Source organism: Odocoileus virginianus, chromosome 33, assembly GCF_023699985.2.
Source record: "Odocoileus virginianus isolate 20LAN1187 ecotype Illinois chromosome 33, Ovbor_1.2, whole genome shotgun sequence".
Lineage (NCBI taxonomy): Eukaryota > Metazoa > Chordata > Mammalia > Artiodactyla > Cervidae > Odocoileus > Odocoileus virginianus.
The window spans coordinates 15896130-15910126 of NC_069706.1; the positions used below are offsets into that span (position 1 = coordinate 15896130).

Genomic DNA, 13997 nt, shown 5'->3' on the forward strand with positions numbered 1-13997 from the left:
TAACACCAAATTGGTGAAGAAACATACTACCTGTAATCAGTGCTAAAATATGTATGGTAAACCCTCCTAACTAAGCACTGGAACTTCTTTTTCAGAGCTGTTCCTGAAACAGCCACATCCTCTCCTTTGTTGTTCAGTCACTCAGTTGTGTCTGACTCCTTCTGACCCCATGGACTGCAGCACGCCAGGCTTCCGTGTCCTTCACCATCCCCCAGAGCTTACTCAAACTCATGTCCAGTGAGTCAGTGATGCCATCCAAACATCTCATCCTCTGTCGTCCCCTTCTCCTGCCTTCAGTCTTTCCCAGCATCAGGGTCTTTTCCAATGAGTCAGCTCTTTACATCAGGTGGCCAAAGTATTAGAGCTTCAGTATCAGTCCTTCCAATGAATATTCAGGACTGATCTCCTTTAGGGTTGATTGGTTTGATCTCCCTGCAGTCCAAGGGACTCTCAAGAGTCTTCTCCAACACCACAGTTTAAAAGCATCAATTCTTCAGCGCTCAGCCTTCTTTATGGTCCAACTCTCACATCTACACGTGACTAATGGAAAAACCATAGCTCTGACGAGACAGACCTCTGTCAGTAAAGTAATGTCTCTGCTTTTTAATATGCTGTCTAGGTTTGTCTTCCAAGCTGTCTAGCTTTTCTTCCAAGGAGCTAGTGTCTTTTAATTTCATGGTTGTAATCACCATCTGCAGTGATTCTGGAGCCCAAGAAAATAAAGTCTGCCACTGTTTCCACTGTTTCCCCATCTATTTGCCATGAAGTGATGGGACCGAATGTCATATTCTTAGTTTTTTGAATGCTGAGTGTTAAGTTTAAGTATCCTCCCCTACTTAAACATAACCAAATAAGAAGGTCTCAGATATATCTCAAAAAACATGGACTCCTAAATCAAATAATTAGAAAAGGAAGATACTTTTCACAAAAGCCACATTATTCTTTCAAGTGTAGAAATATTTATTAAACGAAGTCAGTTTGGGGTAGTTACTGAAACATACTAGTAAGCAGCAATCAAGAGCCAGGAAACACTGCTCCCACTGTGCTCAGCAGTAGTCAGAAATACACTGAAGTGTTTAAAGTAGCCATAAGTTCATTGAGAAAGCTATGAAACAGTTCAAAATCATCACTTAAGCCACTTTAAACTCAAAAGGCCTATACAAACTCAAAAAAACTATACAAACTCAAAAAACTTATACAAACCCTATCTTTTTCTTCTAGTACATTTTACACTTAATATACATGTATCCGGTTGATTTAAGTGGTATAAAATAAAAACCTTACAACGAAAGAAAAAAATCAGTTTCTAGATATGAAGTTCCTTAGAAGAGAGCATTGATCCATTTTGAATAAATTTACAGTGCCGTACTTTAAAACAGTACCAAAATTTGATGATAGCTTAATACAGTATATACATTATATAATGATACAAAATTTCACTAATTCGTATGTTTAGATGACATATATGGTCCTTTTTTTTTTTAAACATACTTCAACCTATTACAAAGGCAGAGTCAACCCTTTCCATGATTTCCCCACTCCCTTTAAAACAAACATACATACATATTAGAATAGGGGAGAGAAACACAATACAGCATTCAACTGATGTTCTTATAAGAATTAATTCTTAAATTCCAACTGTATAATGAAAGTTAAGCAAGGTACAAACTACCTTCTAACCTACCCCATCTGTATCTAATTCCACTACACCTTCCCTACAATAAAGGCAGTCACAAAGATTAGATTATTTTCAATGGTCCACAATTTCAACCGGTATCAAATTCGAAGATAGAGAGAAAAACAACAAATTTAACAATTATATGAGCTTCCAGTCATATATCCTCTGAGAGACTTGACATAAATGCCCTTTATGAAATTTTTATAAGTAACTACACACACATATACACATTGTGGTACTTAGAGTATTAGAAGAGAAAAATGAAATTTGAACTTGAGTCTAGGTACATGTGCATAGTCAATTCTAAAACTCTTTGAGGAAGAGATAAAAGAGTGATGTTCTTTAAAATTCCTAATTTGATTCAAATGTGACAACATAAGTATCATTTGTATAGCATTGATAGTTTTGAAAGTAATTTCCCAAAATTTATCTTTAACCCACACAACCCTATTTTAGGAAAAGCAAGAACTACCTCCTGAGGGACAGTTGGTAACATCAGTACAAAAGACCTATCTTCTCATGCTTAGTACACTGCTGTTTTCATGACACCAATCTCTCAAGACAAATATGTTGTAAAGAAAAAAAAACTAAAAATGCACACATTCTTAAAAACAAATATATCTCAGAGAAGCATCTAAAACACTCTCGCTCTATTTTTAACTCCTCCAATGTAACTGTACTAAGACAATAAGTGGATTTTTAAATAGACTAAAAGAGCCCTCCGTGCGGATCCTGCGCCGAGGAGACGCACGCTGCTGACCTCGTCGTCTTCGTGCAACCCTTACCAGTGTCTGGAGAACTTTCTTTCCCCTGGGCACAATGGCAACTCTTAAGGACAAACTGATTGCACCAGTTGCGGAAGAAGAGGGAACAATCCCAAACAATAAGATCACTGTAGTGGGTGTTGGACAAGTTGGTATGGCATGTGCCATCAGCATTCTGGGAAAGTCTCTGACTGATGAGCTTGCTCTTGTGGATGTTTTGGAAGATAAACTCAAAGGAGAAATGATGGACCTGCAGCATGGGAGTTTATTCCTTCAGACACCAAAAATTGTGGCAGACAAAGATTACTCTGTCACTGCCAATTCCAAGATCGTGGTGGTAACTGCACGAGTTCGCCAGCAAGAGGGGGAGAGTCGCCTGAATTTGGTGCAAAGGAACGTTAACGTCTTCAAGTTCATCATTCCTCAGATAGTCAAGTACAGTCCTGACTGCATCATCATTGTGGTTTCCAACCCAGTGGATATTCTCACATATGTTACCTGGAAACTAAGTGGATTACCCAAGCACCGTGTGATTGGGAGTGGATGTAATCTGGATCCTGCTAGATTTCGCTATCTTATGGCTGAAAAACTTGGCATTCATCCCAGCAGCTGCCACGGATGGATTTTGGGAGAACATGGCGACTCAAGCGTGGCTGTGTGGAGTGGAGTGAATGTGGCAGGCGTTTCTCTCCAGGAACTGAATCCAGAAATGGGAACAGACAATGATAGTGAAAATTGGAAGGAAGTGCATAAGATGGTGGTTGAGAGTGCCTATGAAGTCATCAAGCTAAAGGGATATACCAACTGGGCTATTGGATTAAGTGTGGCTGATCTTATTGAATCCATGTTGAAAAATCTATCCAGGATTCACCCAGTGTCAACAATGGTGAAGGGCATGTATGGCATTGAGAATGAAGTCTTCCTGAGCCTTCCATGTATCCTGAATGCTCGAGGGTTAACCAGTGTTATCAACCAGAAGCTGAAGGATGAAGAGGTTGCCCAACTTAAGAAGAGTGCAGATACCCTCTGGGGCATCCAAAAGGATCTAAAGGACCTGTGACTTCTGGCTGCGAGGCTGTAGAAACTTAACACTACAGTTTGATTAACCACAAGCCTTTAGTTTGCGTCCATGTACATGGAGCACAGTGCGCTTTTGTCTTCCTAAGTCTGTGAATCTAGGCTCCCAGAATCAAAGCCCATGCTTGCTATTAAAGCTTGCAAGATGAGTCCTTGAACAAATAAAATAAACCACCTAGCGTAGTGTGAAAAAAATAAATAAATAAATAGACTAAAAGAGGGGGAAGAAGAGCACTGCGATATAAGTTTTATATCTTCAATGAGATTACAATAAAAACACAGGGAATACTAGCATTATAGAAGCTATGCAAGATAGGCCACTTTAACTAAATAAAAGGACACAATCTTTATTAAGCACAAATTTATCTTTAATTCCAGTATTTTCCAAAAAAGAAACAAAATACCACATATGATCTCAATATTTCAAATAAGGACAATTAATCATTTCTAACAGTCAAAAGTCTGACTCAAGTCTACAAAAACACCACAAACGGTGTTTCGAGGTAGATTTCTCTACAAACCAGACTAATGAAGACACTAAATCCCAAGTTTCATTACCTTACTTTTGGGAAACCATTTTCATTTTTCTTTACATTTATCAAAAGAATATAAGGATAGCAAGAAAATCAATCTTCTTAGAAAAGAAAATCCAGGATGTGCTTTCTTTCTGATTAAATACATATTAATTTATCTTTACCATACTGTGTGATACTGGTAATCATCTTTGAATCTTTTTAGTCATCTAATCAGAAGGGAGTCCCATTATACAGAGGACAGAAAAAAGTCTGACATCTTTCCTCAAATTAATAGATTTTTCTGGTTAATTTCTGACAAATCTCAGGATGTCAACATACACTCTTTCATTAGGGCAATGAGTCTAAATTTCCAGCATTAGAATCAAAGCAGAGAGACTTAGAAATAAAGTGACATAATTCAGACAAGGATTCCAGGGCTCATGTTATCAGGAATATAAACTACGAAGACCTTCAAGAAACAGAAATAGCAAGAGTCATGACTTGTTTCAAAGAACTAAATATTCCAAGTTGTAAGTTAAAATTCCAATCACACACACACCATATAGACACAGCTTTTAAAATCAGATTAAAATACTAAAAGGAAAATTTTTCAATTAAATTTAAATAAGTGGGAGGTTTTTTAATTCAAAGAACTTCAGCAGTAAAAAATAAAATTGTTGTCCCTGCTATCAAATACAGAGAACAAACTAAAATATATCACTATATAGTCCAAGACATGCTTACTATTGAAGCCTCTTGACTAATCAGCAGGAAAGTATTAATATAGATACCACCCAAAAATAAATATCTAGTAAATACTAAGCTTAACATTTTTTTTAATCTGCATAAATATACGTATAATTGAGCCACTGCAGAGCCTGCAGTAACTTTCTTGTGGACCTGTAAGAGCACCATCAAGGTTCTTTATTGATTAAAAAGGAAAAAAAAAGTAATGCCTTGCCTAATTAAAAAAAAAAAAAAAGATACAGCATAATTTAGGAAACTCCATACCAAAAAGCAAATTACAATTCTGATATCAGAAACTCCTTTTTTTTTTTTCTTCTTTTTTTTTTTTTTGGCCTCCAGGCTTGTGGGATCTTAGTTCCCCCTACCAGTGATCGAACGCAAGCCCCAACTGTGAAAGAGCTGACCCCTAACCACTGAACCGCCAGGAAATTTCCTGGAAACTCCTCTTTTGAAAAAGATTTTAATAAACACAGAAAGTCTGTAAAAGGTTTTTACATAATAAACATGAGATTCCAGACATACTAAGAACAGCAACATTAACTTCCGAGGGAATGATTTCTAACAGGGATACAATCTCCTTTTTTCAAAGCGTATGAAGATTCCTATGAAAGAAACTTGTTGATCTTGGAATTTGGGGGTTTCACAGTCATTCCTCAATCAGTAGGCATACAACTGGCAAGAGGTTTGTTTTCTCAGGCATTCTAATGGAAGGCCAAAAGAGGCTCTACCCAGTGCCTTTACTTTTTCCTGATTAGACTATTTCAGTAATGTATAAACAGCTACAACAGATACGGGATAAACTGCCAGTGTGTAAACTAACCTGAACTACGTGAGCAGAGACTCCTCTGGTGGTCCAGTGGCTGAGACTATACACTTCCAACGCAGGAGCCCCGTGTCCAACCCCCGACTGGGGCACTAGATCCCCCACGCAACAACTAAGGTCCAGGACAGCTGGATGAACAAACATGCTTTTTTTAATAAATAAATATGCAAAGTATTTCCTCAAGATGGATAAAACTCCATGGCCCTAGTTTGATCTGGCCACCTCAGCCCACTAGAACACTGTCCCTTTGAACTTGTTCAATCAACTTAATGAAGTTGCTGCCTCAGGCTAACCAGGCTATTGTATGAGGAACAGTTTCCCTCAAAATGTCTCCTACAGTTAACAGTGTTCCAAGCCCTGAAGTTAACTCGGAACACAAAAATAAACTTGCAGAATTCCATTTTCACATATATAGATGAGAAAGAACACTCAGATTTAGAGCATGTACTATTTATTGATGCACTAGTAGGGAAGGAGGGATACAGAGGGAAAACTATTATGGAGAAGATACACAAAAAACTCATATATATGTGAGTATTAGAGAAGTTATTAGAGAAGGCTACTGCTTCTCACTGAGGGGGTGGCAATTAGGCTGAAACAGCATGACAACACCCAGGTCAGGCACTCTGAGAAGAGCAATCTATGCGGTAGCTACACGCAAGAACAGGACATTCAAAGGCTCTAAATAAGGCAGAAATTAGTCTGGGGAGTGCTTTGGGGCAAGTACACAGAAGCAGCAAAGAAAATAACTCATACTCAGCCCCTGGGGATTTAAACTAGCTGGGGGAACAAAAAAAAAGTTTGAAGTGCCTAGCACAGTTAGCTTTCACTGTAGATCTGTAGCAAGATTTGGAAAGAAGGAGTACAGAGGGCAAAGGCAGGGTAAGGATCTTAAGGGAAGCACAATGCTTACACTAGAAAGAGCACGAGGAACAGAGCTACCGACAGCAGGTGCAAGAGGGCACAGAAAGGTTTGTGAACCTGTACCTCACAGGAATAAATTTAGCCAACAAACTTAGCAGAGCTCCTTGTGTCCAGGACTCAAATGCCTGAAAAGGTTAACAGTAGATCCATCTGAAACTACTTTCACAAAGCTCTTCAGAGATCCCGTTTGTCTATTGCAAAAGAGGAATAACAGAAATATGTTGAAGATGATAAGGATATCAATCTGCAGAAACCGAAAGTTGGTAATAAATTACAAGTTAATATTCAAAGATTTCCTTTCTATAATAACTTTAAGGCAAGACCCACGTGTACAGTCTGCCAAGGTTCTGTTTTGGTGTGGTCTGGTGGTGAGGGTGGAACAAGGTGCAGTGGGAAAGGAAGTTATCCAGATGCAAAGTCATTGTGTATCTGTATCTTGATCACGGTCATGGTTACACAGGTGTATGCATTTGTGAAATTCACCGAATCTACACACAGATAAATTTTTTCTCAAAAAAGTAACAAGTTTTAAAAAAAGAGCTCAAAAAAGAATTCAACTAGGAGAGGAAAAGTACAATCAACTAATACAAGATGGAGCAGAACATAATAAAAACATACACGGGACTTCCCATAATAAAAACATACATGGTCCAGTGGTTAAGACTGCCTCACAATACAGGTGACTAAGACCCCAGGTGCCACAGAGCAACCAAGTCAACGTGCCACAACTAGAGACCCCCACACCCTGCAACTACTGAGCCCATGAGCCACAAGGAGACAATCCATGTGCCACAACAAAAGATTACGCATGATGCAAGAAGATCCGGCATGCCACAACTGAGACCCAATGCAGCCAAATAAATATATTTTTCAAATGTACACAAACCTGAAACTAATATGCTGTACGTCAATCACACCTCAATTTTTTAAAAACCAAGAAAAACAAATATCTCCATAAAAATTTAAAAGGTTATATTCTATATTAAAAAAAATTAATAAGCTGGAGTATTTCATACAGGAGTGAAATCACAAAATGTCTGCAATCTTCACTGTTAGACCTCCATACAAGAGAGAATATGCTTTACTTTGTAGTCCCCAACATAAAATGGATTTTAAGAAAACCTTAAGACAACCAAAGACAGGTAACCACAAAAACAAGGTGAAAAGATACCAAACAAAAGACAGCTTGTGTGCATCCATACAGGGAGGTCCACTGGAAACTGTCTCAGGGATTTACTTTAGGTCTCATTATTAGGATTGGCAGAGAAATGCAAATAAGCAAGTACCAAGCAATGAAGGCAAGAAGCCTAAATTTAAAAGCTGTGAGAACTCAATGTTCACAAAAAACATCAACCACACTCCATTTTATGTATATGATCATTCCATATAATGTAAGTGCCCTAACCCGAACTGAATTGTGAGCAGGTATCACTTTAGTGATCAGCCTCAATCAACACCAAATAACAAATGAGGGGCTTTTGCTTTTGAAAATTCCATATATTGAGCTGAATACTTTTGTCTGAATTTAAACCATGAATTATAAACAAAGTATTCAGGTCCTTAACAGTCTGTCTAGTGTTCAACTGCCTCCTACTGTGGTTACACTTATACACACACACACACCCCAACATGCTGGTAAAACTTCCATGCTGGTAAAACTTCAACGGCTCCCTAAAGTCTTTTCAAACACATTTCCAATATGATTCAAGAACCACAATACAGCCCGACTCCAGCTCTTAAGCTTCATTTCTTATTTGTATCACATTTCACAAATACCCCATCCTTCTAACCAATCTGGGAATTTTTTTTTTTTTTAACCAAGGACAGCCTGCATTTTGCCATTACGTACCTTCTTCTATATTTGAGATCCCCTCCAAATTTACTGACAAAATAGAACAGATTAATTTCATCGCCCCACCATTCCCCACTCAACTGTATAGCTTTCCCTCCTCTGACTCTCCAGGTTTTAAACTGTAAATCACATATAAAAAGAATTATATGAAGAATTATATCACAATTAATATCCATATAATGCTCTACCTTTTACAAAGTGCTTTCTTATCTCCCATACCAACCAACAACCTCCTTAACGACAGCTGCTCTATTAGTTATAAAAATCCCTAAAGCATCTCTATTTTCTGAAGCAGAATATTGTCATTGAATTAGAATATTTCAGTCTCTGTCTCTTAATATTAAAAAAATCCTTCAGTTATACTCCCATCTTTAAAAAGAACCAAAAAAGAAGAGGGGGAAGGGTTCAGTTTAAAGATACAATTATTTCATAATTGAACATATTTTATTCTCTAATGAAAAAATAAAGGTTTCCCCTAAATTAAACACCCATACATAATCTCTGAAGCTCCTTAATGTCCTTGAAAAAACGTGGTACTGAACTGGCAATCTTTAAATTCTGTCCAACTAAAGCTCTATTTATAACTGTAAAATGTACTTCACCATATTATGCATCTATGGATATCCGACAGTACAGGTTCATAAAAGGCTGAAACAGACAACTCTAGTATCAAAAATCCAGCGTCTCACAATGCCAGACATACTAGTTTTTGGCTTTTCCATCTTCACAGGCCTCTTTCCTATCTTCTGGTCTGTGACAATAGAGAATGAAGGTATTTGTATTGTGAGAACTTCAATCTGTCTACATTTTACCATAAGTGGAAGCTGTTTTTAATATACAGTTTCATCTTGTTAGAACTGTATAAAGATCTTAAGTTTGAGCACAGTAAGACACCAATATATATTTGTTAAATAAAGTCTTAAGACTCCCAAGTGTGGAAGTAAAATTGTGTTTTGGGTTGACCTGAACGCTTCCTCTTATTTGTTGAACTAATCTATATTTGACTCCAATGTCAAATTAATCTTGTCATCTGGAGTATTAAAATGAACAATGTAATTATACACTGAATTTTTTTTTTCCTGGCTGTACCGCAAGGTATGCAGGATCTTAAGTTCCCTGACCAGAGATGGAACCCATGTCCCCCCTGCAGTGGAAGCCCAAAGTCTTAACCACTGAACCATGAGAAAAGTCCTATATACACTTAATTTTTAAACAAATCATTCTGATCTCTATCTTGACAGGTATACTTAGAAGATTACTTTCCAAAATAAAGTCAAGAAAAGGAGAGACTGGTCAGTAGCAGTAAGACCACTCATTTGCCTAATCATTCTTAAATGTTAAAGAAGAGTACAGTAAATGAACCCTATAAGCCACAGCTATGAAAATGCTTTCTGCTAAGATGTATGCTTTTAGCAAAGGTGGGCTTGCTCTGTTGCCACATGACACAAGTCTACTCAGCCACCTGGAACACTTCCTGTCAACATGTATGAAGTATCATATGTGGCCATCACTAACTCAACAGTCAGTTTCCAGACTGACAAACACTGAAAAGAAACCAACCAAAAGTCGCCTTTTTAAAATCCTGCTTTTTAAGAAGCCTAAATTAAGGGAAAGAGAACAAAAAAAATCAGGAGGACTGGCACAGAAAGGCAAATAATTTTTTTAAACCAAAATGATTCTGATGAACCATAAGGAATCTGCTTGCATTTGAAGGTGCTGAGAGAAACGAACTCCCATTTAAACAAGCGGGAAATTGAGCTCCATTCTCTCAGTTAACTGGAGTCTGTCACCTTTTTAAAGTGAAGAGGGAACAGACTAACAACAACCCCAAATTTAACTCATGAAAATTTATGACTTGGCAAACACCTGAGGGTTTTTTTCTTTTTTTTTTTTTTTTGGCTATTTAACGAAATAACTAGGCAATCGTGCAAAGAAATCAAGTTTTGCTATGGTATATTGTCAGTACTTTTCTGTTCTCGCCTCTGAAAAAGTCAAGTATTTCCAACATCCTAATCAACTCATGGGCTCTCAAGGTGTATCAGAGGTAAAAAAAAAAAAAAAAGATCCATCCGCCAATACAGGAGACATGGGTTTGTTCCCTGTGTCGGGAAGATCCCTTGGAAAAGGAAATGGCAACCCACCCCAGTATTCTTGCCTGGGAAATCCAATGGACAGAATAACCTGGCATGGATACAGTCCCTGGGGTCGCAAAGGAGTGGGGAACTAAACAAGAATCAACTGTTACCTAGGAAGTTAAGTTCTGAGACTTTGTAACAGAGCACAGTTTCAAAGAATACACACCCTACCCGACATACAGCCAAGAAATAAAGTATTTAAAAGAAGAAAATATGAATAAAATTAATAACCCATGTACATATTCCATAACTATATAAGCCACCCTGCTTCATACCAGTCAAATGAAGCCAGGTGATCTCAACCCGTAGCTTTAACTATGCTACTGCATTTATTCAGAGCCACAAGCTACAATTTATTCTTTTCCAGAAACTCTAGGGCTATTTGTAAAGGGCACTTTATTTAGTCCTCTAAAGGGATACTATGTTCATTCTTTTACATATGCTGACCACAGTACTGAAAAATAATGGAAAATCTGTCAAAGACCTCTCAAATGTCAAATCATGCTCATTTATCATGTAGTCAATAGGTGAAAAAAAATTAAGTTTACACATTACAACATGCATATAAAACAACTAAGAATGTCAATTACTGATTTTAAAAGAAAAAAAAACAAACTAGTTAACTGATTTTATGTGAAGCATGCACAAACCCTAAGTGGCAAAGGAAGAGTAAAACTATGCTTTCCAAACTTGTTTAACTATTCAACATCTCAATTCTAGGTTCAAGTATTAACTTTTAAAGTCACCTGTTCTCAACAGACACAGGATTTGGAAAGGCATATTAAGCAGAATAAGATGTGTACCACTCATTAACCAAAAGATTATTTTTATTTTTCTATCAAGTCTTAAGTGCTACATTGTAACATCTTACTAATTTCCAAACACTGCTGGAATTACACTTACCACTAAGAAGCAAAAGTCATCCCAACAATGTGTGTGTCTAACATTTATCTGCCTAGTTCCTGGGTAATCATAATACACGTGTGCTTCAAAGTATGAGAGCACAATGAATCAACTAACCCTAAAATATTACATATGTTTAGGGAGTTCTTCCAGGCACTGGGCGAAGTTCCAATAGTCTATTACAAGCACTTATTCAGTAAGAGAGGTAAGAATAAATCAGTCCTAAATAAGGTACAAATGCCCCATGATTAATCAGAAAGACATGAAAATTAATTATTTTTCTTTAAAGGCAATGCTCCTCAAGGAGTTCCCTCGTGGCCTAGTGGTGAGGATTCCCGGCTTTCACTACCCCAGGCCCAGGTTCGATGCCTAGTAGAGCAGCTGGGATCCTGCAACCAGCGTGGGGAGGCCAAAAAAAAAAAAACAGTCTATTTTCCAAATATTCACTTCCAACTAGGCTCCAAACCTTTATGAAAACAAAACAAATTCTCTACTCCTGTAAACGAGTGTCCGCTCAAGTGTCCAGGTATGAATGCTCTCCGCCCAAATAACTACCCCTGCACTTCACTCCTCAGTACCAGGGTCGGTCGGTCCCCATTAACACAGTCACAATCTCGTCTCACGCTCCACAGCTACCCTGTTTGTCAGAGTAAAGACTCGGGAGTGTTGGGTTGTGTGTTTTAAGATTAACACGTGGGGGGGGGGGTCACAATAGAGATCGCTGTTAAGGAAAAATCTTTCACGTGGGGGTTGAGCGGGTGAGGAATCAGGGAAGTTAATGGATAAACAGAGAGGATCCAATACTCTCAGGATCCCTCAAACTCAATGCCCAACTTGAGGGGAAGGTGGTAAGTCAACTCACCCCCACAACCTGGTCCCCGTTCCTTCACCCTCCTGAACCCAATTCCTAGGCCAGTGCCTTCTCCCGGGGCTCCGGGTTCTCGACTCCAGCCCCCGGACTGAAGTGCAGGCATTTAGGCCTCGCCTCCCAGCGGCCTTCCTCCCCCGACCAGGGCGGGAGGGGACCCAGGAAGCCGCGCCCGGTTTTCGGTGCGGGGCGGGGGGGGTGTGGAGAGCCTAGGCCGCGCCTCCCACCCCGGCGGTCCTGGGCCTCGGCCCGCCCGAGGCGGGGCCCGGGGTCGCGGCGGCGGGCTGGGCGCCGGCTCACCTACCTGGGTTGCCAGTCATTCCAGCTCCGCGGATATTTGGTGCCGCCGCCGCCGCTGCTCAGCCGAGACCCCGGGGCTCTGCGGCTCATTACCTTCCCCGACACGACATGGCCAAGCGCCGCCGCCCGAAGAAGCGCGAGTCGCCGCCCAAACCGGCCGCCGCCGACACTCCGCTCCGGCCCGGGGCTGAGGAGGAAGCCGAGCAGCAGCAGGAGGAGGAGGCGGCGGAGGGCGGGGGAGGCGGACGGCCGTTCCGGGTTCCGCCTGAGCCCGCAGCGCAGGACGAGGAGGCGGGAGTGCCGCGGCGCGAGGGAGGCGGAGGAAGGGGAGGCGACTTCTCTTCCAGGGCCGTCCGCGGCCCGCGACGCCCGGGCCCAGGAGGAGGAGGAGGACAGTGAGAAGGAGGCGGTGGCGACGGCGCCTCACGCTCACACAGCCACGGCTTCCCCGCCTCCCGGCTCCGCCCGCCGCGCCGCCGCTGCCGCACGGCATCCTGGGAAAGAGGGGTGGTGCCGGCGCCCGCCGGTCCAGGGAAGGGGCGGGGCCAGATCAGAAGGGCGGGGCCTGGGTGGGGCCGGCGCAGCGAGCCGACTGTCCTTCGGCTGCCTGAGCTAGTCGCTGCTCTCCGTGGACCGCGCCGAAGTCCAGCCCCGCCGCGGGGGATCACGGGAGAGGGGATCTCCGCCACCACCCCCACACGCACACCCTTCCACTTGCGCCCGGGAAAGCACCTGACCCCCTGAGGGCCGGACAGTCAGGTGTAAACCGGCAACCAGTCTAGAGCCTGCGTTGCCCTAGAGGGGGTGGGGGGAGCGAGGGGGCGCGCGTGCATACATACACACACGTGCCTTGAGGGTTCACGTGTGTCCACATTCCTCACCTTCTACTGTAAAAAGTGGAAATTTTTAAAAAGCGGATTGACCTCCATCTACCCTGCCTCTACCTGAAATGTGCCCATAGAGTTCTGACACCTTGACCGTTTCTTCTCATTGCAAAAAAAAAAAAGTAGAAAAAGCTAATTACTGACAAGCACCAACCCCGATCCCCTGAAACGTGAAATATGCTCTATCTTCTCACGGTAACACTTGCCCACTTTCCCCAGCAAAAAGAGACTGGAGAGTGGGGGTGGGGGGGAGGACAGCATAAGCACTCTCTCCCCCATCGCGACAGTCGTCCGAAAGTCTTCAGTAAATCATTTGATACGTAATGAGAATGCCATGTACAATAAAATTTCAGCAAAGTGCACATCAGACAGGTAACAGGAGTTAAATGTGGAGGTTATTCAAATGGATCTTACCCTTGTCTGCACAGAGGGTCTTAACCTATTTTATGTTGCAAGAGAAAAGCGTATATATTGCTTGTGTGATCAAAAATGGTTACCAAACATACTTGAGATTATGAGATATTACT

General features: G+C 40.9%; 1 protein-coding gene and 1 pseudogene across 2 annotated transcripts in view; one reads left to right on the forward strand and one right to left on the reverse strand.

Moving 5' to 3' along the window:
• SMG1 (SMG1 nonsense mediated mRNA decay associated PI3K related kinase) overlaps positions 1-13038 on the reverse strand; it is a 99152-nt gene extending 86114 nt beyond the window's left edge. Inside the window, exon 1 of one of the 2 annotated variants that reach the window (XM_020879054.2) lies at positions 12591-13038. In XM_020879054.2, coding sequence (XP_020734713.1) covers positions 12591-12676 — 86 coding nt within the window. In that variant the 5' untranslated portion in view covers positions 12677-13038. The remainder of the gene's footprint in view (positions 1-12590) is intronic. The other variant, XM_020879055.2, reaches the window with a different exon arrangement.
• Positions 2402-3699, forward strand: LOC110128321 (L-lactate dehydrogenase B chain pseudogene; annotated as a pseudogene).
• Positions 13039-13997: the final 959 nt, after the last annotated feature.